Below are 23,762 nucleotides of genomic sequence, written 5' to 3' on the forward strand. Positions count from 1 at the left end.
TTCATTTGTGCCGTTGCGTCTGAGTTGCAAGACATTAGCACGGGAGGACTCAGGGTTTCTGATGGGGAGCGCGAAGACATTTTAAAAACATGAGAATAAACTAAAAGCCATGTAGGTCGTCCTAGGTTCCCCAGTAAAAAAAAGTTTGCTCTGGAGTTGTAAAATTAAAATGACCGCGCAATGAGACGCAGGGAATTGAAGTACTGTGCCCTTGTAACGTCGGTAATGCCCTCTCCAATACAGGTCCTTCATGAATAAGGACCGGGTCGGCCGGCCTCAACCCTTCTAAAAAGAAAGACATAAAAGCCACACGCCTTAAAAAAAAAAAATCCCTACTGCACCACACTGCAACGTGCGAACACTGGGGACATGCCCACGCGGTCACGAGCCCCTGCAACCACCCGAACACTGGGCCGAGCCGTTTTGGCCCTTAGGAACTCGCTTCCAAAAAAAGGAGCGCCGCATCCCGCGGGGGCTGAAGCTTCACCCCGGGAGGGCAGTCCCCAGGCGTAGCCTACAGAGGCCGCACAAAGCGGAGAGCTCTCGAGAAGGTAGGGGGGCGGGAAGCTCCGGGGGTGGCCCCTCTCTTTCACCCTCTTCCAGGCAGAGCAGGTTCCAAGCAGTGCAGGCGTCGCGCCAGCTTCGGGCCCGGACCGCGCTTGGCGCCGCGGCCGCCGGGCCCAGCTCCCAAAGCGCCCCGGCCCGCCTCGGGCGTGAGCGCAGGCGCCCGGGCGTCGGGGGCGCGGGCGACGCCGAGCTCTGTCCAGGTCACCTCCCTTCTCCCCCGCCCGCCCACGTCCGCGCAGCGGGCCCTCCACCGGCCGGGGAAGCGGCGGAGGGCGGGAAGTGGCCGAGGGCTGGGGGCGGGGGAGACAGGCACCTGCACCGCGGGGTCGCCCCGCCCCGCCCCCTTCGGCTCGCCCTGAGCCGGCCCCCTCTCTCTTCCGCCCGCTTCCCTCCTCTCCGCGCCGCGGCCCCGCGCCGTCCGGCTCGCGCGGCTGGCTGTGACGTCACCAAGCCCCGCCCCTCGATATAAAGCCTGGCGTTGCCGGCGCCGCCTTCCCACACTCGCTGGCTCTTCGCTGGGTTGCTGTGTGTTTCCTTTTTTCTTTTTTTTTTTTCCTCCGCCTTCTCCGCCTCTTCTCATCCTTTCTCGCTCTCCGGCTCTGCGGTGTGACGAGGCCGAATCCTCTCCGCACCCAGCCCTCTCGCCTTTCTTCTTCCTCTGCCCGTGCCGTTGTTCCATTTCTCTCCCTCGGCCGCCGCCGCCGCTGCTGCACAGCTGGTGTCGGTGCCGCGCTTTTCCCCCCACGTCGTCCCCGCAGCCTATGGCCCAGGCCGCCTTGGGTATTTCTGCTCAAGGTAACCACATCCCTCTTTAAAAATTCCGCCGAAAAAGAGAAGACGCTTTACCCGACTCTTTGGGCCGTTATCTCACGTGAGTAGTGACCCTAGGGGCGCGGGCTGGGCCGGGGCCGGGGCGCGGGGCGCCGGGGGGTGGGTCGGCCTCGGGGAGCTGTCGGCCGCCTCAGGCTGGGCCCCGCCGACCGGCCGGCATTCCCCTGCAGCGTCCCCGCGGCCGGCCACCTCGAACATGGCGGCTGGCGGCGTGTGTGGCGGCGGCGGCCGGTGGCTCGGCGGCGGCGCGGCGGGCTGGGGCGGCTGGCGCGCCTCGGGTGGCCGCCGAGCCGAGCCCCGAGCGGCCGCGGTTGGGGCGAGGGGGCGTGTGCGTGTGTGTGTGTGTGGACTGGGGGGCGCGCTCGGGGGTCTCGCCGCCGCGGGGCTCGGCGTCGCCTCCCGGCGGCAGGCGGCCCCCACCCCGCTCCCGTGGTGCATTGCTGTTTCCGGGGAGGGGGCCGGGCTGCAGCCCCGAGGGGCCCTGGTGCCGCCGCCCGGCCCTGAGCGGCGCCGCGCCGCGCCTTCGTCTCGGGATCCTGGGCTGGCGGCGCGGCTGGCTGCAACCGCCGCGGCCTTAGGTTATGAATGGAGCGGGGCGGGCCCGGCGCCGGCCTCCTGTGACAGCTGCCGGGGGAGGACGGGTGCCTGAGGGTGGGGACAGCGCGGCCCTCCCCTCTCTGCCGGAGGAAAGTTGACGCCGCTAAGGGGCCTGGCGGCGGGGAAACCCGGTGTCAGGTAGCGAGCAAGAGGCCTTTGGCCCCTTCTGGAAGCCTCGGGGCTGCCGCCCCGCCCCCTGCGGCGCTGGCGATTGGGCCGAGTCGCCTTCACTCACCCCGGGCCGCCTCCTGGAGCCCAAGAATTAGTCACGATGGCTTCGTTTTCCCGTCCGCGCCACGATTCCTGGGCCGAGAGAGGGAGAGCAGTAGGCTTGGATGGCTTATCAAGTACTATTTTGGCAGTTAACGGTGGTGTTTCAGTACTTCCCTGGTTGCTCAGACGGGTCAAGAATTTGCCTTGCAATGCAGGCAACCCAGGTTCGATCCCTGGGTTGGGAAGATCCCCTGGAGAAGGAAATGGCAACCTACTCCAGTATTCTTGCCTGGAGAATCCCTATGGACAGAGGAGCCTGGCGGGCTACAGTCCTTGGGGTCGCTAAGTGTCGGACGCGACTGAGCGGCTAACAATTTCCACCAACGGTGGTGTTTTAATAGCCTTACCCAGAGTATATCTGAAACGTGTGTTTCTTAGGCTAAGCTACTGGTTCGGCAGCCTGAAAAGGTCGGGCGCACTGTTAACGGCCCCATGATATTTTAGCAGGTTTAACGGGATTTTGTGGTTGCATCGTGGACACAGTAAGATATTTTGTGTCCAGTCGTGTTTCCACCCTTCAGCCTCCAGCTTGGATGGGAACCTGAAGGCTCAAGGGAGAGAGTCGATATGTGATGAGGAAAGGTTGTTACAGATGAGCCTGGCAGAAATACGGCGAATGACTATAGGGCAGAGCCCTGCCAACCCGTTGATTTCTTTTACAAATATAGGAGAGTGCAGATACTGGTTATGAAGGCAAATAAGCCCTGAAGAGTTTAGTGGGAAAGATATAGGCTCCTGATGGTCATAGGTGGTAGTGAAAGGTACCGTAATCAAGTAATCAGTGCCGTCCCTCTTGCCACTCAGGTTTGACTTAAACATTTTCAAACATATAGAAGGAGTGAAAGAATTGTACCCTCACCTGGATTCAGTAAACGATTAACATTTTGCTTTGCTTGTAATTGCTCTATTCATTTATCAATCTTTATTCTGTGTATTTCAAAGTAAGTTGGAGACACCAGAACACTTTACCCCTCCAACTTCAGTATGCACATATCATTAGTCTAACACTGTTTAAGTATTTCTTTAAAATCGGGTAAATTTTACATAACAGCAAAATGCACATGTCTTGAATATACCCTTTGACGAGTTTTGACAAAAATACAGCTGTGTAATACAAACCTTTATCAAAGATGAGAAAAGTGCCATCAAACCCAGAAACTTCTCTTTTGCCCCTTTAAGCTCCATCCCTTACTACCCACAAAGGCATTCACTGTTCTTTTTATTAACCATAGATTAGTTATTATGGAAGTTTATTCTAGAACTTCCATATAAATGAAACTATATATTGTGTGAAAGGTTTCTTTAACTCAGAGTGTTTTTGATATTCATCCATAGTGCACTCACCAGTAAATTGTTCCTTTTAACTGCCGAGTAGTAGTCCATTATATGAATACCTTGCCTTTTTTTTTTCTTTAAACAACTTTATTTTGGAATAATTACAGATTTGTGGAAAAGTTACAAAGATAATACAGTTATTACTTCATACTTCTCACCTAGTTTACCTTATAAGAGGTGGTACCTTTGTCAAAATTAAGAAACTGACTTTGGTACATTCAGTTCAGTTCAGTCGGCCACTCCTGTCCGACACTTTGCGACCTCATGGACTGCAGCATGCCAGGCCTCCCTGTCCATCACCAACTCCAGGAGTTTACCCAAACTCATGTCCACTGAGTCGGTAATGCCATCCTCTGTCGTCCCCTTCTCCTGCCCTCAATCTTTGCCAGCATCAGGGTCTTTTCAAATGAGTCAGCTCTTCACATCATGTGGCCAAAGTATTGGAGTTTCAGTATCAGTCCTTCCAGTGAACACTCAGAACTGATCTCCTTTAGGATGGACTGGTTGGATCTCCTTGCAGTCCAAGGGACTCCCAAGAGTCTTCTCCAACACCACAGTTCAAAAGCATCAATTCTTTGGTGCTCAGCTTTATTTATAGTCCAACTCTCACATCCATACAATAAGACCACTGGAAAAACCATAGCCTTGATTAGACGGACCTTTGTTGGCAAAGTAATGTCTCTGCTTTTTAATATGCTGTCTAGGTTGGTCGTAACTTTCCTTCCAAGGAGTAAGCGTCTTTTGATTTCATGGCTGCAGTCACCATCTGCAGTGATTTTGGAGCCCCCCAAAATAAAGTCTGACGCTGTTTCCACTGTTTCCCCATCTATTTGCCATGAAGTGACGGGACCAGATGCCTACCACCTAAACTCGAGATTTTCTTAGGATTTCACCAGTTTTTAGTGTCCTTTCTGTGTAGAGGCCAATCTCAGGTGCCACATTGCATTTAGTTGTCATGTCTTTGACAGTCTAGAGAAGTACCAGCCAAATATCCAATAAAATGTCCCCCATTTGAATTTGTTTGATAATTTTTCTCATGATTAGTCTGGGGTTTTGGAGTTTTGGAAAGAATACCAAAGTCATTGATAAAGGCAGTGTAAGGTGAGACATACTGATAACTGGGGATACTAAGTTTCTGGGTAGTTACTGTCAAAGTGATGGGAGGTTTTTAGTGCTTTTTATTGGTCACCTGCTGACTCAGTTAACTCTAGTTCTTTCTGTGCTATTTGCCAAGATAGTGTAGCAAGGGACATTCTCTTCAATCAGCTAAGAGATTTGATTGCAGTGTTGTACATGATCCAACTGATATAAACACCACTCTAAATGAGAAAAATTTAGCGTTCCCTGTGTCTTCTCCATGCCCCCACTCATATTTTTATTTAACCTCCTCTTATGGTTGGTTAATCTTGACTGTACAAATGAGCATTCTGTTTATCCTGTAAATAAATGACCCTGTGCCCCCTTTATTTATATTAAAATGTGCCTTTGGAAATTCAGAGCCTTCATTTCCTACTAGTGTCTTTTCTGTTAGATGGAAATGTTTTAGAGATACTACTGAAGAACATTCATGAATTTCTGAAGTTTAATGTCATTAACATTTCACAGCACTGCTCTTCAGTTGTGCTGAGCAACAACTGATATATAGGGGGAGGGAATATCTCACCTAGGATAATTATCCTGTTCCAAAGAATAGTTGAGAATAAACTCTGTCTCCAGTGGCTATGGCTTTTAATTTACTTAAATTAACGTTGGTTTGGGGAGAATTGGAACCTTTGTTTTGGAGTATTTAGTTGGAATCTAATGTGATGTTAATAATCACTGTCACATGTTGATAGGATTCTTTTCTAATTATCCGTAAGTGTCATTGAGTATGTGATCAGGATACCCCTAGTAGATTGGAAGAACATTTTACTTCCCCTAAGGGTGCCTCTATCCTGGTTGAGATATGAGATATGCTGAAGATGTGTCTAGAGTGCTTCTGGAATCTTGGATTCTTATGATTCCTACGTTTCATCATTTTTCTGGTTTCATTCTTACTCCCTATCTTCTAGAAATACTGTCAGGTTATATTACTTTAAAATAGCAATGACTGAAGTACAAGTAGAAGTGTAGGTTTAGTTGTTTAGGTTAGAAGTGATAAGTCTGTTCAGTCAAATCTTAATAGGTAAAAACCATTTCTAAAACTTAATTATCATTTTGTAGAGGGCCAAGCATGTTTACATTCATATGTTGTTCCTAGTGATAGTAGAGTGACTTAGATGTAGAAGGTTAGGAATGAGAAGGAGGTAAACATCTGTTACTTGTCAGATATGTAAGGCAGGTCTCAAAAGTTATTTCACAGGTACACATAGTATATTAGCTAAGTCACAAAAAATGTTTTTCTTTTTAATATGTAGTAGGATTTTATACTTAAGCAAAGAAAAACTTGGAATTTGTAAAGGAAAGGTTCTGGTTAGTTTCAGATTATTAGATACACATAAAATCTTGCATACATGTTAGGTTAGTGAGAGCACTTGTACATTTAAAAATTTTAGGCCACTTACAAATATGGGTTTTGGAGTAAGTAAAAGCAAAACTGAAATTGGGTGAAGCCTGGAAACTGAGTGAGGTAGATAGAGCAACTTGTAAGGTGACCATGGTCTCAAATTCAGTTTTGTATTCCTGCAGCTTGGAAATGCTTACTGTATAAAAACAGCATTTGATACTATGATAAACCCTTTGAAAACCTCATTTTGTGTAATGTGCTTTAATGAAACACTTCAAACTGAAACTTCTTCCTGAACTTAATCTTTACATCAACTTAACCTTCTTGAAGCACAACCTAGCATTTTTTAACATATGACTTATATATTTTTATTTTCTTTAGGGCGAACTTTCTGACCAAGTATACAACTACCCAGAGGGCCTAGGAGAAGTGCTGTATAGAGAACAGTTCGACTTCAACGCTGAGCCACCTTGGGAACCTAGCTGATGATAGGGGGGTTCCATCTCCTAACTTGTCCATGTAAGTATTTTCACATCTGTGCAGAGGGTGAGGGAGGGTCTTACAGAAGTAAAGGAGAGTTGTTGTTCAGTCTTTTCAGAACTCTAAATTGTGTTTACCACTTACTCCCTCCCCAACTATTTTTGGGCCATACATTGCAGCTTGCGCCGTATCAGTTCCCCTGACAAGGGGTTGAACCCAGGCCACGCCAGTGAGAAAGCCTGGAATCATAACCACTAGGCTACCAAGGAACTTCCCTACTTACCCATATAGTTGATTCAGTTGTGCACATTATTACTATATTTAAGTATATACTGCAGGCTAAATTTCAATTAAATCTTATTAGTCCAGATTTTAATATAAGTTGGAGAGATGGTTTTTTATTTTTTTAATTAAATGTGGGTGGTGACTTATCACACCATTCAACCATTTAATTTGGTAGATTCAAGTATTTGGGCTTAAGTCAGAAAAGAAAGTTTATTTTTAAATATAGTAAAAGATTCTACTCTCCATTCTACTCACCAGAGCACTGGCCTAAAGCATTGCATTTAAGAGATGAATCTTAATTCTTGTTTTCTGGTTATGAGCTTCTTGCCAGATACAATGTGATTTCTAGAGTTGATATTCTTTTTCACAAAATGACTGTATGCTACTCATCTGGTGGAAAAACTGGTTGTTTTCAAAGGTCTTACTGAGAGGTGATGATGCATGCTTAGCTCCCAGCATATTGCCTTACCAAGAGATTTTTAAGAATAGTTTTTGACTTTGCTTACTTGATTTTCTGTGTGTGGATTTAACTTTGAATTAAACCTCGGTGCAGAATGCAGTTTCATAGTAAAGTGTTTGAATGTGTGCTGCTAAATTTGTGTGGGTCATTAATTAAAATTGTTTTATTATTTGTAGATTTTTTTAGCTGTTGAAATTTGGGTTTAGGTGTTGAGATTTGGGTGTTTTTAAATGGGCTAGAGAACCTGGAGGGAGTAACACAAGAAAATATCAAGAAAGAGATCTAATTGGATAGAGTATGTTAAAGGAAACCTTTTCAACACATTTACTGTTAACCTCAAATTACAATTTTAGATTTTTTTTTTTAAGTCTTATACAGAGAGAAAAATGATTTCTGAAAAGTTCTACTGATTTAAAATCCAGATTGGGGGGTTTCCCATACTGGTCTTCTAGCTGTGTGAATTTGAGCAAACTGCTTATTTTTTAAATCACAGCTGAGAAAATCAAACTAGAACAGTTCCTTTAACCCTAAATAGGTTGATTTCTCTTTCTTTGAGTATTTTAATCATGCTTTGTTAATGCAGTCTCGTCTTTGGAACATTAGCATAACCTAGAATAGAACTGCAGACACTGGATTCCACCCAGACCTGAATCAGAAATATGCATTTTAACCAGGTGGCTTGTATGCATATTAAAAAGTATAGTTGTCACCAATTCAGTGCCAAGCCAGTTAGTTCTTACATTTTATTAGTCATCTATTCTACTTCCAGCATATCTGATATTTTCTCCTAAGTTGGCTTGAAGATTTAAAACTTTTTTGGGTGGGATATACTTGATTCCATAGTCAGAAGTAGATTCTAAAGTGGAAATTTCATAGCAAATTTCTTGTTTTAAGCAAGACCATATTAAAGGATGACTTCTTTTATTTCAAGTCTCTCTTAATGAAAACTTAACTTGGCATTATATGTCATATTTCTAGTGGTATTTCCTCTTAGACTTGAAAAACCAATATCATTGAGCTCATACATTGATAAATGATTCAGCTTAAGGAAAAGTCTGTAGGGTAATTAATACTGTAGAATTCAGAAAGTTATAATTTCCTGCTTTTTTATATGTGGAGGTGTTGTGGTTATAGGCACAGATAGAAAATGCTAACAGTATTCATTCTGCAGGTTCTGGCAGCCAGAGTGACTGGCTTATTCATTCTGCCCAGGTACAGTATATATTAAGTGAAACTTTTAACTCATAGTACTTTGCTACAGCCACCATCTCTTAATCATACAATTCTAAAATCAAAAGGTTAAAAAAAAAATTTATAGCTTCCTTGATATGACCTAACCTGATTTGGGAACAAAAAGTTGACCTGAATCTGAGCTGAATTTGAAGCTATTTTTATTTTGACTTATCCCATTTAGTGCTAATATTCCTGAATTTTGCTGCAGAAGTATTCTGATAAGCATGTTGACTCGTAGCCTCATGGAGACTGTTAAATAATATATTAAAAGTATATAGATTAAATTGCTATTCTAAAATCTGAGAAATTTTGAAGTCAGAAAGCTGTCTATCCCCAAAGGTTTCTTGACTAGAATTAGTAAAGATGGCAAGAGAAATTTTACATTCCAGAAATGTCCTTAGATATCAATAGCAGTTTTGAGGTGCTAGACATTGAAATCCTGAGATGTCTCCTGTGGAGCAACAATATTATTTGAAAAATTTTAAGTCATTCAAAAGACTTAACACACTGGCCTTTGTGGAAAACAGTTGGCACATAGCACTGCAAAGTGTATAGTTAAATAAGCTCTATTTGAACTGCATTTTACTCCCAATCAGAGAAGGAAATGGCACCCCACTCCAGTACTCTTGCCTGGAAAATCCCATGGACGGAGGAGCCTTGGTAGGCTACAGTCCATGGGGTCTCGAAGAGTCGGACACGACTGAGCAACTTCACTTTCACTTCACTTTCATCCATTGGAGAAGGAAATGGCAACCCACTCCAGTGTTCTTGCCTGGAGAATCCCAGGGACAGAGGAGCCTGGTGGGCTGCCGTATATGGGGTCGCAGAGTTGGACACGACTGAAGCAACTTAGCAGCAGCAGCACATACTCCCAATATTCCAATAGGATTTCTTTGCAGGTGGTCTAAGCTCTAGGATTGACTTTTAGAGTTAGGTTTTCAAATCAGGTTTTCAAATCAAGTCATCTGAATTTTTAGATAGTAATTAAGTATCTAGAAACTTTATAAATTGCTTACATAGTAAAGTGTTTTTTTGAATAGTGTGTGGTGGTATGTGTGAGCACTGTAAAGATATCTTAATGCTTAACTAATATCTCTGATTAATGAAGGGCTCAAATTGTAGAAAAACTTTGTGGGGTGCCTTTTAAATTTCTTAGACTCTATGCTGCAGTAGTTTTTCAGTGGGCTAGATTTTTCAAGTTATTTTAACTAGAGCTCTGATTATGATTAATAGATTAGCCCAGCGCAAAAATTCTAAAGACTATTTCAGAAAACCAAATTCTCCTAACCAGCAGCTTCTATTAGCAGATCTAATGACGAAGTCAGATAAATTATTAGTATATTCCTTTTAATGTTTTGTTCCTGTTGATAAGAATGGAAAAGGGATTTGATTAATTGACTTATCTAGATGGAGCTTTCTGTTTGTTAATATCTGCCTGCTTTAAAAGGGGCTGCCTTACCTAAATTGAAGTTATTTTAAGTAGGGACATAAAATGCTCTTTATGAATTTACTGTGTAGACCTGTTCCTTTGTGTTTTACTGTTGTCAGTAGGAAGGGCAGGTTTTTGGCTCTTTATGGAGAATAGATAGGGTAATTTAAAGATTCTGTGATGCAAGTCAATTCAGAATCTTTATTAATGATTGTTGATAGTCATCAACAATCACAGTGATGAATAAAGCTATCATTGAAACACACTAGTTTAGGGACTAGTTTTTAAAGTAAGTGTATCCCCTTGGCATGCAAACAGCAGTATTCAGTGGTATCTTATTGCCTGTGTAAAGTAGTGCCCCCAAAAAAGCATTCTGTATAAGCCCAGTGGGAATAATAGCCTGTTACTGGATAAAACAGGGTTTGGGGGACATGGTACTCTTTCTTTAGGCAAATTTAGACTTTCCTGGGAGGGCCAAATAGAGCAGCAGGCAGTGTAGACCATTCTTAAAAGGGAATAAAAGGTTCTTGCATTTATTACAGAAGATAGTTGAGCTGAGAAAATTAAAGTCACTACCAATCTGTGTATTCCATTACATTCTCTTTAGTCTTAATTTCAGAGTTTTTGAGTTCGGGGTTCTTTGCCCTGAAAAAAAGCATTTTGAGATACTTAATTCTTCTGATTAGGAGTAAATAAGATATTGTTACTGTAAACTGTGTCTTATAAACTATAAAATCTAGGTAAATTGTAGGCTGCTTTTAGGCTGGCCAATTGTTCAGACCAGCATAAGGAGCTGTTGCAAGTGAAATGCTCTCACCTACTAGAAAACACAGATCCTTTTGTCCTTCACCTCCATTCCAGGGTCATCTGTGCACACTTAATTAAGCAATTTGTCACAAGCTAACTGAAACAGCGATTTGGCCATCCTTTTTTTCTAATCCAGTGAATAATGTGAAGAACATTGTGGCATGAATAGAAAATACTTGTACAGCATGCTGAGTTTCGAAGGATTAGGCCGATGATGTTCAGTCTGCCCAAACCATACCCAGCCACCACAAGGTCTTCAGTGCCTGTATCTGAGTGACTTGTAGCAGGACCCAAGATGATAAACTCTTCCGGAATGCTCTGCTCTAAACTTTTCCCACCTTTATTATCTTATGTAAGCATGCATTTCATTTCTCTAGGATTTACTTGGTGTGAAGTTTTGACTTTTTTTCCTTTATTGTCTAGTTTTGTAAACTTGTGAATTGAAATCAGTTGTTCAGATGCTCGATGCATTTGAGTGCTTGGGAACTATATATGACTAATGGCTATTGTTTTGGATGGTGACAGATCATCACAGAAAATTCTATTGGACAGCATCATTGAGTAGTATTAGTTGTATTAATCTTAAAATATCTATTAGTAAGAATCATAGGAATTACACACTCTCATCTTTCTCCTTAGATTTGTCTAGTAAAAAGCTATTCCTCAACTGTAGAGGCTTTTCAGTCTCATATTCTTGTTGAAGAATTCTTGCATTGCCTAGCATGTTCTTAAAATCAAGCTCCCTGCTGCCTTCATGTGCTCATCAGACTGAAATTAATATTAGGCTTACATTAAATATATGACTATGGGTTATTGTTTGGCTACACTTTTCTTGCGAGACCTTTGTTCCCTAACCAAGGATCGAACCCATGGCCTCTGCAGTAGAAACAGTCTTAAACACTGCACTGCCAGGAAATTCCCTATCTCTTGTTTTTTATTACAAAGATCCTTCAGTGCCAGTTTGTAAAGAGCTGCTAAATTAGTATATCTTAGCAAATCATCTGGGTTCAGTATGATTGCCATGTGATATTTGACATGACCAAAAGCAGGATGGGATGTCCTGGTATGTTCAACATGGCTACTGATAGCAAACTAAAACTCAAAGTGAGATTTGCTATCCTAAGTTCTGGAAGAGCTCCTATAGGTCAGTAAGAAAAAGCGAAGAAAAGAAAAAGACATCCCCCCACCCCCACCCCACACACAAATAGGAAAATGAACAAAAGGCTTAAAAACAGTTTTTCTGTAACAGACTAGCAGTTTCACTCCCAGGTACGTGGCCCTAGACTGCAGCACCTAGACTGATGCTCCCTAAACTCCCAGTCGGTAACGTAGACTCTTGTTGCAGAATGTCAGGTGGCACACTACTTGGCTGTTAATTTGTGGACCAGCTAGTTTGCAGGTAACATTTTTTTTTTTTTTTTAATATTTATTTTGTTGTGCCGAGTCTTAGTTGTGCCAGTTGCAGCATGTGTCTAGTTCCCTGACCGTGGATTGAACTTGGATGCTCTGCATTGGGAGCACAGACTCTTAACCACTGGATCACCAGAGAAGTCCTATGGACTCTAATTTGAGTAATGCTCCTCTTGGGTACATAAATAATCGCAAGAGATTATATGGTGTTTAGGGCTTCCCTGGTAAAGCGTCTGCCTACAATGCGGGACACCCGGCTTTAATCCCTGGGACGGGAAGATCTCCTGGAGAAGGAAATGGCAACCCACTCCAGTACTCTTGCCTGGAAAATCCTGTGGACGGAGGGGCCTGGTAGGCTACAGTCCGTGGAGTCGCAGAGAGTCAGACCCAACTGAGCTACTTTACGTATGGTGTTTATAGACAATATAGCCCATAGGTCCTGTTGTACATCTATAAAGAATAGTGCACAGCAGTGAAAATTAACAGACTCCAGTCCTGTCTGTCTGTGTGAAGGAATTGAAACTTCAAGTTGAGCAAAAGAAGTTATAGTAGGAAAACAGTGATTCCATTCATGGTTCAAAACCAATAAAGCCAATGTTTTATGGGCATATAGGGGAATAAAAAGATTAAATAACAGGGGAATGATGATTAGAAAAGTCTGAACATGTTTATTCTATAGGAGATGAGGGGATACAACCACAACTACCCAGTAATGATGTACAGGGGCTTCTAAGGTATTCAGTCCTCTGCCTGGTGTGTAGTGCAGTAATTATAATGTACATGTGCTTTGTATAATAAAAATAAGTTTTCCTCTGGGTGAGGTGGCAGTGAGATCTGCCCTTGGGTATTCAAAACAGTAGTTCAGTGCATTTGTTTAAAGGGAATTTCCCCGTGCTGCAGCAGGAAAACTAGAAAGCTCGGAATTAAAATGATTATGTATTTGGTGCTGTTCATGTTGCATTACAATAGTTATTTGCAGTGTTACTACATTTTAATTACCGTAAGGATTTACATAGTTTACTTCCATGCAGGTACACACTTGCTCTAGAAAAAAATTTAGTCTTCACATCAAATAGTGAAGACACTTTTTTTTATTAAGGGAGCCTAATCTTGTCAATCACTTGCAATAGTATATTGCTGTGAAATTCTTTTCTCATTAAGATGTATTATAGAATTTAATGGGAAGCATTTTGCATTGAGCAGCCTTTACCTGAGCATTTCAAACTTAGCCTGTTGGGCTAATTTCCTTTAGGATTTGTGTGTCACCTCCCCCTTTATCTACCTCCTGTTCATTCTTGTTCTTGTCTTCTGGGTTTTGTTTTTTTTTTTTTAAGTAATTCTTCAGCAGTCACCTTAGTGTTCTTACTCTAAAGTTTTTTTCATCCTTATCACCTGAAAAACTGAAGGGTATTTATTGTCATTACTGGCTTTCCTCTTTAACTGTCAATGAAAGCAACCCCTGTCTTGATATCTTAAGTACTCAAAATAGGCTGTTACTATCCATCACTTTTTTTTTAAATCCATCACTTATTTTTGATCCAGCATGGAAAATTTTTATATGGGCTTATGATCACACAGATTTATTGGCACTTCTCACCTACCAGTTCTGGTGTGTGGCTTCCTGGAGCTCCTTCCTGGAGGCCTGCTCCAGATCTCATGTTTTTAGTGCCAATGTCATCCTTCTGCTCTTGTGACCAGTTATTTCTAAAGGTATGCTGTGTGATAAGTAACATTTTTTTGTGGGATGTAGAAGGCAAAGGTGATTTTTGACAGCTTTTTTTTTTTTTTTTTTTTGCAAGAGAGATCTTAGTTTCCTGACTAGGGTTGGAACCTACACTCCCTGCAGTGAAAGTGTGGAGTCTCAACCAGTGGACCACCAGGGAAGTCCTGCATTGTGTCTAGTATTAAAGCTGTGAGCTGAGTGCTAAGTCATCAAATGCCTATGCAAAAAATAATTAAAAAGGTAGAAATAGCCTTAGGCTTCTCCAGGGTAATAGTAGTAGTGTAAATTTCAAAATATCTTACATTCTCATTTTTAATGAGTAAAACTCCTTTTAGAAAACTGGTGATGTGTTAAGGTTGGGTTTCCTGCTTAGATGTCTCTGAAACAGTACTCTCAACTTTTCAGCTCTCCCTGTTCTACTTCCAGGGAGGTCTTCACTTCAGAAATCCGAGACTCATATTCATCCAGCTTGGTGTCAAGTGGGCTGTTGCTGCCAGAATTATCTTGTGATTATTTGAGAGATGTATCAGTTTCTTCTGAAGTACAATCAACTGTAGAAGCCTTTGTAGCAGGTGTGTAACAAAGCAGGTGCCCAGCTGCTGCAGCCACTCCTGTTGGAGTTTCCCTCTCCATGACATGAGGAGTCATGAAGGCTCTAGGGAGCAGTGTGGTTCTTGGGAGCCTTTTCTTTCCTTGGCAGCTCTTCCTAAAAAATGTATTATCAAAAAACACCAATATAAAGGTGTAAATAAGGACTGTTAAACACTTTTTTCTTCCCAGCTATGATGTCCAAGAGGAAATTACTTATTATAAATGTAGTATTGTGATTGCAGCAGTTGTATTGGTGTAAAATAAGCTGAGCTTTCTTTCACCATATATTAAGATGTTTGCTTGTCAAAATAGCCTAAAGGCTGTTGTGAGTAGAGAGCACGTTCTAGAGTCTGTTGATAATAATAAATTTGGGAGCGTCTATTAAAAATGGATTTGCTATTAAGTTACAAAGCATTTTAAGGAGAACCTAAGATTTAAATGGAGTAGATTTCCTAAAGTTTAATGTGAAAATAAATCAATGTCCAGCAACACTAGGCTGTAGTATATAGTGGTCTATAACATGCTAAAATGAGTAAATCAGTTCTATTTCTGATTTATACAGCATTTTAAAAAATGGCACAGTAAGTTGTGTTGGATCAAGGTGAAGGAGTTTGGTATCACTTGGGTTTGAGTCTGCTGCTTTTTTTTTTTTTTTTTTTTTGGACCTTGCACCTGGCTTGGAGGATCAAACCGAGGCCCCCTGCAGTGGAAACACAGAGTCCTAACCACTGGGTCCTCAGGAAAGTCCTTAAGTCTGCACTCTTAACAGAGAGATTCCTATAAATTCCCTGTTTTGTAGATTAACTTGGCCGATCTGGCATAGAGTAAACTCTGCTCACCCCCAGCACATACAGACTTATTTTCATTCTAACTCCCTAGAACATGCTGTGTCAGATTTTTGGTTTAATGTTATCACCAAGTAACTATATGCCTCTTGAAAATATTTCAGTCAAATATTTCTTTACTTCAGTGTCTTGTAAAGCAGAAATGTAGCACATAAGCCTTTTTGCAGCAGTGAACTTTAAACTATTTTTGCTTACATGTGAAGAAAATTGCAAGCATAGACTTCTGAGGGTATGATTATGAACTGCTTTTTAGGACTGCTTCAGTGAGATTGGGCATAGGAAAGACTCAAGCAAGATCAGCCTACGCTTATCCACCTACTTAAGCCTTTTCAGTTGTTGGAAATACTGGGCTTCCAAGTGAATGTTTCTTTTGAGCACAGGGTTTGTTGGCTTAAAATTTGTTAGAAACTAGCTTTCCTGAAGGTTTTTGTGTTTGGTGGATTCTTTTGAGGAAACAGTTTTTTCCGGACATAGCTTTTAGTTTTTAACTGACTTTTGCTTTTACATGTGGGTCACTTGTGTATATCAAGGTTTTGGCTCCTTTTAAGATGTGAGAGATGGACCTTTTTTTCCAACACACTATAGGGCATTCCTTGCTGTTGCCACCACAAACTTTAAGTTTCAAAACTCCCATTCTTAGAATCAGTTGTCCTTGGTCCATCTGTTTGTCAGCACCTACCATGCGCCAGGAATCTCAAGACCTTCCTAGGGAGCATCTGAGAAGATAAACCAAGATGGAGCTCCACATGTACCATCTTTTAAGGATAGATGTTATTAGATTGGTTTTAATCAACTGTTACTGCAGCGCTCAGTATAATTAAGGAAGTAAAAAATACTATGTTAACACCTGTTTTAGTGGTCTCAAGTGTGTTAGTCCCCAAATCCTTTTTGTCAGTCCTGCCAATGTGGCAAATTGTATTTTTTTGTCACAGTCCTTTTGTGAGTCAGATTGGGATTGGTAAACTAACCCTATGGTTACTTCAGAAGTGAGAGTTCTATTTCAGTGATGGGAATACAGCCACTCTACATGCACTCTTAAGTCTTTCCTTTAGAGCAAGGAGTACTTTAACATATTTTTATTTGTATTAATAGTACATTTATTTGTCAGCTGTTTTAGTTTGACCTTTACTATTTATATTTGAAATTATTGCACTTCTACAAGAGTCTGTAATGATAGCAGATGTTTGCCTGAGGTGGACAAAAGGACATGAAGAAATTTATCTTTATGATAGTGGTGATTATACTGGTATATACATTCGTCAGAATGAGGTTGTACATTATTGCATGTAAACTCTTGATAAGATTAAAAAAAGGAAAAAGTTTAGGGTTTACCTGAATTTAGGCAAGTGATATAGAAGGAACAAGGTTGTTATGTAGGAACTAGTCTTAAGAAAGGTGTGAAGACTGTAAGAAGGCATGATAGGCTGTTTTGGTACCATATATGAATATAGTGTAGAGTTTATTAACAACTGTGGGAGTTCATATGTCTGAGAAATGGTTAATTGATTTGGGGATGTCATTGTCTCTATCAAAGAGCCTGAGAGTTGTGTTGGATTTATTACACTTGGCAAAGGTTGCATTTTTTATACATTAAAGGTTTGTGGCAACCTTGTTTTTGGCAATCTGTTGGTGCCATTTTTCCAAGAGCATTATTTTTTAGTTAAGGTATGTACATTGGGGTTTTGGTGGGGTTTGTTGTTGGGTTTTTTTTGTTTGTTTTTTTTTTTGCACACTTGATAGACTATAGAATAGTATAAACGGAACTTCTATATGAATGGGGAAACCAAAACATTTATGTGACTTGCTTTAATGATATACTCACTTTATTATAATGGTCTGGAACCAAACCTGCAGTTTCTCCAAGATATGCCTGTAATTTTGTCATCAGCATCTCCCAAGCTAGCCTGATTTTTCTGTGCCTCAATAAAATGGAATAATACTGTCATAGTGGTTTTTGAGGGTTAAGAGAATATTGTACAAAGTTTTTGGCACACTGCTATAAAAAATGTTTGCTTTTAGATTAAGCTAGTTTAGCAGGCAGGGAGATTTGACTGAATCTGTAGATTATATAGTTTGAAAATAGTTTGAAAAAGTCCTTAGGAGAACCCTGGTTCGATCCCTGGGTTGGGAAGATCCCGTGGAGAAGGGAATGGCTACCCATTCCAGTATTCTGGCCTGAAAATCCCATGGACTGTATAGATGGTCACAAAGAGTTGGACACTACTAAGCAACTTTCACTCACATAACCATAACCTTACTTAATCTACAAAAATTTGTGAAGAATGTGGGCATTCAGCAGATAAGACTGGGATGAATGGACCTGATGTTTTTGTGACTATTTAGGATCATAATGTCGGAGGAAAATTAGCCTGTTCAGTCATTCAGTTGTGTCCAACTCTTTGCGACCCCATGGACTGCAGCATACCAGGCCTCCCTGTCCATCACCAACTCCCTGAGTTTACTCAAACTCATGTCCATTGAGTCGGTGATGCCATCCAACCATCTCTAGCTGAAGGAAATTGAGGTTCTTCTTGTCCTGACTTTAAAAACTAGAACTTTACTTGGTAGCAGTTGCCTGTGATGGTCCATAGTTGATAAGGTTCCCAGGTAAATACTGCGTAGAGAGTAGAAACTCCTTAGGAATCTGATGAGCTGAAACACTAGGCTAAAGATCTTGATTAAGTATTTTTCATTATTAATAGGATAAGTGATCTTTTTTAATGTGTAACCTTTATCGTTCTGTTTGCATTAGTGCAGTTGAATATCCCCCTAAAATTGATGTTCTGATTGGTCTTACATTGCTTAAAATAAACATGTATCCTCAAGCCTAAATGTCTACTTTATGGGCACAGATTTAAATCATTTCTGGTATAACAATTTTAAGATTTTCTCAGTAAACTGAATATAGTTGACTCCTTGGAAATACAGCTGTTGCTGTTTTTAAAATATTGTGTGTATTTCATGAAAATGACTAATGCTGTGGCTTATTGACGAATTGTTTTGGTGCAACCAAAAAGCTGATACTTTTGAGAACCATTGAAATGAAGTATATTTTTAGGACAAGGGCCTCCACTTGAGGTGAACTCTGGCATAGAGCATGGGGAGGGGAAGAGAAAGGGGGTAATCAAAGAGGCAGGAAAAGCTGTGTATGTTGCCAGGATCTGGTCTAAGTCCATTAAAATTAATGTGGCACCCAGAAATCAGTCCCAGACAAGGAGCGACGACAGCATCTGTCTCGAGAACTTGTTAGGTTTATAGACTTTATGTTAAAAGAAATCTTTGCCTAAAGTAACCTTGTATGTGTGTGTGTGTCAGTCACTCAGTCGTGTCTGACTCTCTGCGACCCCATGAACTGTAGCCTGCCAGGCTCCTCTATCCATGGAATTCTCCATGCAAGAGTTATGGAGTGGATGCCATTTCCTTCTCCGGGGGATAAGGACCAGTAAGTTCAGCAAAGAAGATAGACTTAGGCATGGGCTGCTCCAGAGGTGATGTGGGGAAAGAGGGAAACTTTATTTGGGGAAGAGTTGGATTCAGTATGATGCCTTTTTAAAAATCAGAGTTCTTAGTAAATAAATGTTCATGATGTATATATAGGTCCCTAACTTATACCTAGTTTCAAATTGCCGTGACATTCTTGGATTTCTGGCAGTTAGCTCTTTCAAGTCAGTACTTAAACAAGTGATTGTAATTTTTTTTTTTAACAACAGTTTTTTGAAGTAGTTGACCTTGGATTGCACAGCTATTAAATGACAAAGCCAGGACTAGGTTTTCTGACTTATGTTCCAGAAACATTTTCACCAAATAAGCTTACCTCAAAGAGACTTAATTGTTAACTTGATTGAACTAGTTCTGTTGTAGCTTGTGGTGTGGGATCCAGATCAGAGCTACAGATGTCCTCCTGAAGTCAGCCTCCACTTTTACCCATTCCTGTTGCTTACACATCACCTACTCTAGAATTTTACTTAGAAGACGTTTATCTGCAGTTACCTGGTATCACACTGGTTACGTGACTGGCAGTGTATTGAAGTTCAGACTGTTTTGATTGCTTGGCTGCAGATATTTATTTCGCTAGCTTTCTTTACTTAAAATGAGTAAAGTTGTTTGTGTTATATGGGAGAACCACAAACAAGATGAATAAAAAGACTGGCTCTGCAACTCTATGTAAATAAGGTGATGGTGTTGATTTGTAACATTCTGCATGTTTCAGCTACCTTCCCAAGAAACTGTCATGTTAAGCTTGTCTTTTTATGTATAAATTCACATTTGCTTTAAAATGGGCACTAAGGAAAGGATTTTGGTGATCTAGGGTTTCTGAAAATGGTAAGTGATTACCCAGATTCTTCACTAAATTAGGTTCCTCTTATTAGCACACTCCAACTGACAGCTCATATATTAGGTTTAACTAATGAAATAATACAGACTTTGAAATAACTTCTATTTTGACAGTTTGTTGCATATTCTAAGGACCCAGACGTAAGGCTTGGTGGCCCGTCTCTTGTTTTTCCTGGTTTATGACTTTCGGCTTTGTGGAATACGGCTGAGATGAAAGGATTTATTGACGATGCAAACTACTCCGTTGGCCTGTTGGATGAAGGAACAAACCTTGGAAATGTTATTGATAACTATGTTTATGAACATACCCTGGTAAGTGTGTCATATTGGATTTCTTAAAATACAGTGTTTATAATAATTTCTGAAATATGAAGCATCATTACTGCTACTTAAGATCATTTTTGTTTTGTACTTACTGATACAGTAATTTTTGTTTATTGCTTTACGGAAAGAATTTGTTTTTGTTGGAGCTAATTTCCTATATTCCCCAAATTTGAAGAAGTTTCCAGGTTAGTGATGTTCAGTAGCAGGATACCCAAAAAGCTTTCTCTTGACCTCTACAGGTATGTTTAAGTCTTCTCTCACACCAGCAAAATCCTGCTGCTCTCTTCTGTCATCGGAATTCTTTTTTGGGGGGTGAGGAAGAATGACACTTGTCCTACCATTCAGTCTATTCTGTAGCCTCTCATGTCACTAGTCTTAGTCAATTGTACATTTCCTGGGTCAGAACATTAGGGTGGCAGCCTGTCTTTGGTCAGTATATTCTAATAATGTGGATTATAGAAAACAGTAATATTTTCATGACATTTCAAATAATATCTGAATGTTGTATGTTTTAAATAAAGATTATTTTGTCTGCCATCTAACATTGGGTAATTTATTCTCTGGATGGTATGTGTAGTCATCTCTCTACCTCCAGGGTAGCTCCAGCTTCAGAATCAATCATGATCTTTTCCCAGATCATAATTAAAATCAGTTTACTTTTTCTTTCTTTCTTTCTACGGCTTGTGGGATCTGAGTTCCCTGACCCAGGGATTGGACCCCAGGCCATGGCAGTGAAAACTGAGTCCTAAACACTGGACTTGGATTTATCTGGCATTTAGTGTACTTCCGTATTTTTAAATTTAGTTTTGTCACCTCTACAAATACTACCAACTTACCTCCTTAAAAATTGATTTCTTTTGTTCCCTTTTACTGTCTTTAACTGCAGTTCATGTTGGGGATACAGCTTTTTGTTTAGCATTCCTCATTCTACTCACCTTTTTAGGGAATTAGATCCTGTACTGTTAAAGTAGGTTTAAACAATTAAGGAATGCATGGAACGATATAAGTAATCTCCTTCCCTTCCACTCACCAGAAGTAAAATTGGAACAGTTCGGAAGTAGAAAGTCACTCTAATTGACACTGTTTTTTTTTATTTTTTTAATCTAAAAGAATATTTTCTATGTCAGCATAGCACAGCAAACAGTCAAGTTTAAAAAGAAACAAGCCTTAAATGTGATGGTATGTTAGTATTTATCTTGGCTCATTTGTGGAGGAAAAGGGGAGTTCTTTCCTACTTAACAATACTCTGTTTTCAGTGGTTCTTATGTTTCTTTTTTCATAACTATAATAGACAGGGAAAAATGCATTTTTTGTGGGAGATCTTGGAAAGATTGTGAAGAAGCACAGCCAATGGCAGAACATAGTGGCTCAGATAAAGCCGTTCTATACGGTGAAGTGCAACTCCACTCCAGCTGTGCTTGAGATTTTGGCAGCTCTTGGAACTGGATTTGCTTGTTCTAGTAAAGTAAGTCATTTTCATTACTTTGTTATTGAACTGCAACATTTTAAAATTGACCGTGTTTGGTGGGGCTTCCCTATTGGCTCAGTGGCAGAGAAATCCACCTGCCAATGCGGGAGACTTGGGGTCAATCCCTAGGTTGGAAAGATACCCTGGAGAAGGAAATGGCAACCTGTTCCGGTATTCTTGTCTGGGAAGTTCCGTGGACAGAGGAGCCTGTTGCAGAGTCAGACATGACTTAGCAACTAAAAACAACATTTGGTCACCAGTAGCAGTAGGAGAATTAGAGGAGGAAATGGCAGCCCACTCCAGTGTTCTTGCCTGGAGAATCCCAGGGACAGGGGAGCCTGGTGGGCTGCTGTCTATGGGGTCGCACAGAATCGGACACAACTGAAGCAACTTAGCAGTAGCAGCAGCAGCAGCAGTAGGAGAACAATTGCAAGGAAGTTTGACTTGTGGATGCATTTTTTAACTTGTTTAAATTTGCCATTTAATACTGGAAATTTACAAAGTTTCAAGTATACCAATGAAAGGAACATTACGGTGAGATGAGACTTTATAAGCTTTATCTTTAATCAGAAACTTTTATTTGTTCCTCATTCTTAGCCTAGAGCTAGTTTGATCAAGTTACTTCTGATGACAGCAAGATAATATCCTAAACTGGGAGATTTCTCTGATGGTAGTGACAGGCGTACCTCAGAGATGCTGTGGATTGAGTTCCAGACAACTGCAGTAGAGCGAGTCCCGTGAATTTTTTTTATTTCCCAGTTCGTATAAAAGTTATGTTTGTACTATGTTGTGGCCTATTAAGTATACAGTAGCGTTATGTCTAAAATATAATGTACATACCTCAAAAAAGAATGCTGTTGAGAAAAATGGGTGCCTGCAGACTTACTCAACACAGGGTTGCCACAAATCTTCAATTTTAAAAATGGAATTCTCTGCAGAGCACAATAAAATGAGATATGCCTGTATACCTTTTAAAAGGTTTTTAACAGTGTAATATAGCAAGCATTACCAGAATATGAACTGTGATATACGTAATCCTAATTTAATCTTACATAATTTGAATTTAATCAGAAAATAAAGGTATATGGCAGTGATTGAAAAGTAATAGAAAGCTTACCTTTTAGATGACACTGTTTAAAATCTGTTTTTAGACTGAAATGGCTTTAGTGCAAGAATTGGGTGTATCTCCAGAAAACATCATTTACATAAGTCCTTGCAAGCAAGTGTCTCAGATAAAGTATGCAGCAAAAGTTGGAGTTAATATCATGACATGTGACAATGAAGTTGAATTGAAGAAAATTGCACGTAACCACCCAAATGCCAAGTAAGTGTAAAAATTAGGTACAAAGGCATATTTTTTTACCTAGGATTTGGGGTTGTCTTTAGTCTGGGAAAGGGAGGGGGCATTTATATAGAGCAGTGGTTATATGTTGTAATTATTGCAACTTACTACATGGAAAATACTACTAGCATTTTTATTGGCTACTTCTGATCCTTCATGGGCAACTAGGATGAGATAAGGATATGTTGGGATATTGTGTATAATCTTTAATTCAAGGAGGAAAATCTGGTTGGTAGAATGATCAAATTAAAGCTATGGCTATATTTTCACAATTATATGAACCATTCTAGTTATTTGTCATATTAGGAACAGAATATGTTCTGCTCAGCCTTTTTCCTTTTAACTGAGGGTTTAATCTGCCCTTAGCCTCGGTTTCTTAGATGGTTGTCCTTTGTGTCAGTGTCTTAGGAAACTAGTCCTTAAGTCCCTTCTCCTCAAACAGGAAGTTTAACGTTTTTACTTGTATCCTACATGGGTCCCAAGATTATTTTGCAACTAAAAACTTTACTGTTTAAAAACAAAACTTTGGGATTTCCCTCGTGGTCCAGTGGTTAAGACTGAGCTCCCAAGGCAGGGGGCATGGGTTTAATCCCTGGTTGGGGAATATCCCACGTACCACACAGTGCAGCCAAAAAATACATAAATAAAATGTAAGTTCGCCATGCTTTAAACAAAAAACAAATTTTAAGGCAAAATAAATATTACCATGAACTGGTATATCAAGAAGATTTTATATGCCTATGCTAAAAGTATACTAGTACACAGTTTGCTTTTTAATAAGTTACTGTGTGTTATATGTTACCAAAAATGTGTATCATGTCCATATTTTCCTTATATTGATAATTTTCTTACTGACTTTAATGGTATTCTTTGAAAGGTATTCTATAGGTAGAATAATTTTGCTTTTACAAATAACAGTTTTGTATAATTGTTTTTTTAAGT

The 23,762-nt window shown here is 40.6% G+C and overlaps 1 protein-coding gene across 3 annotated transcripts in view; it reads left to right on the plus strand.

Moving 5' to 3' along the window:
• Positions 1-1,061: 1,061 nt before the first annotated feature.
• AZIN1 (antizyme inhibitor 1) overlaps positions 1,062-23,762 on the plus strand; it is a 31,060-nt gene continuing 8,359 nt past the window's right edge. Inside the window, exons 1-6 of one of the 3 annotated variants that reach the window (XM_025001622.2) lie at positions 1,064-1,438; positions 6,470-6,607; positions 14,342-14,487; positions 19,801-19,998; positions 21,302-21,475; positions 22,630-22,802. In XM_025001622.2, the coding sequence (XP_024857390.1) occupies positions 19,897-19,998; positions 21,302-21,475; positions 22,630-22,802 (449 nt within the window). In that variant the 5' untranslated portion in view covers positions 1,064-1,438; positions 6,470-6,607; positions 14,342-14,487; positions 19,801-19,896. Of the gene's footprint in view, positions 1,439-6,469; positions 6,608-14,341; positions 14,488-19,800; positions 19,999-21,301; positions 21,476-22,629; positions 22,803-23,762 lie in introns of all 3 variants that reach the window. The other 2 variants (NM_001082611.2, XM_015474490.3) reach the window with 2 other exon arrangements.

Source organism: Bos taurus, chromosome 14 (genome assembly GCF_002263795.3).
Source record: "Bos taurus isolate L1 Dominette 01449 registration number 42190680 breed Hereford chromosome 14, ARS-UCD2.0, whole genome shotgun sequence".
NCBI lineage: Eukaryota > Metazoa > Chordata > Mammalia > Artiodactyla > Bovidae > Bos > Bos taurus.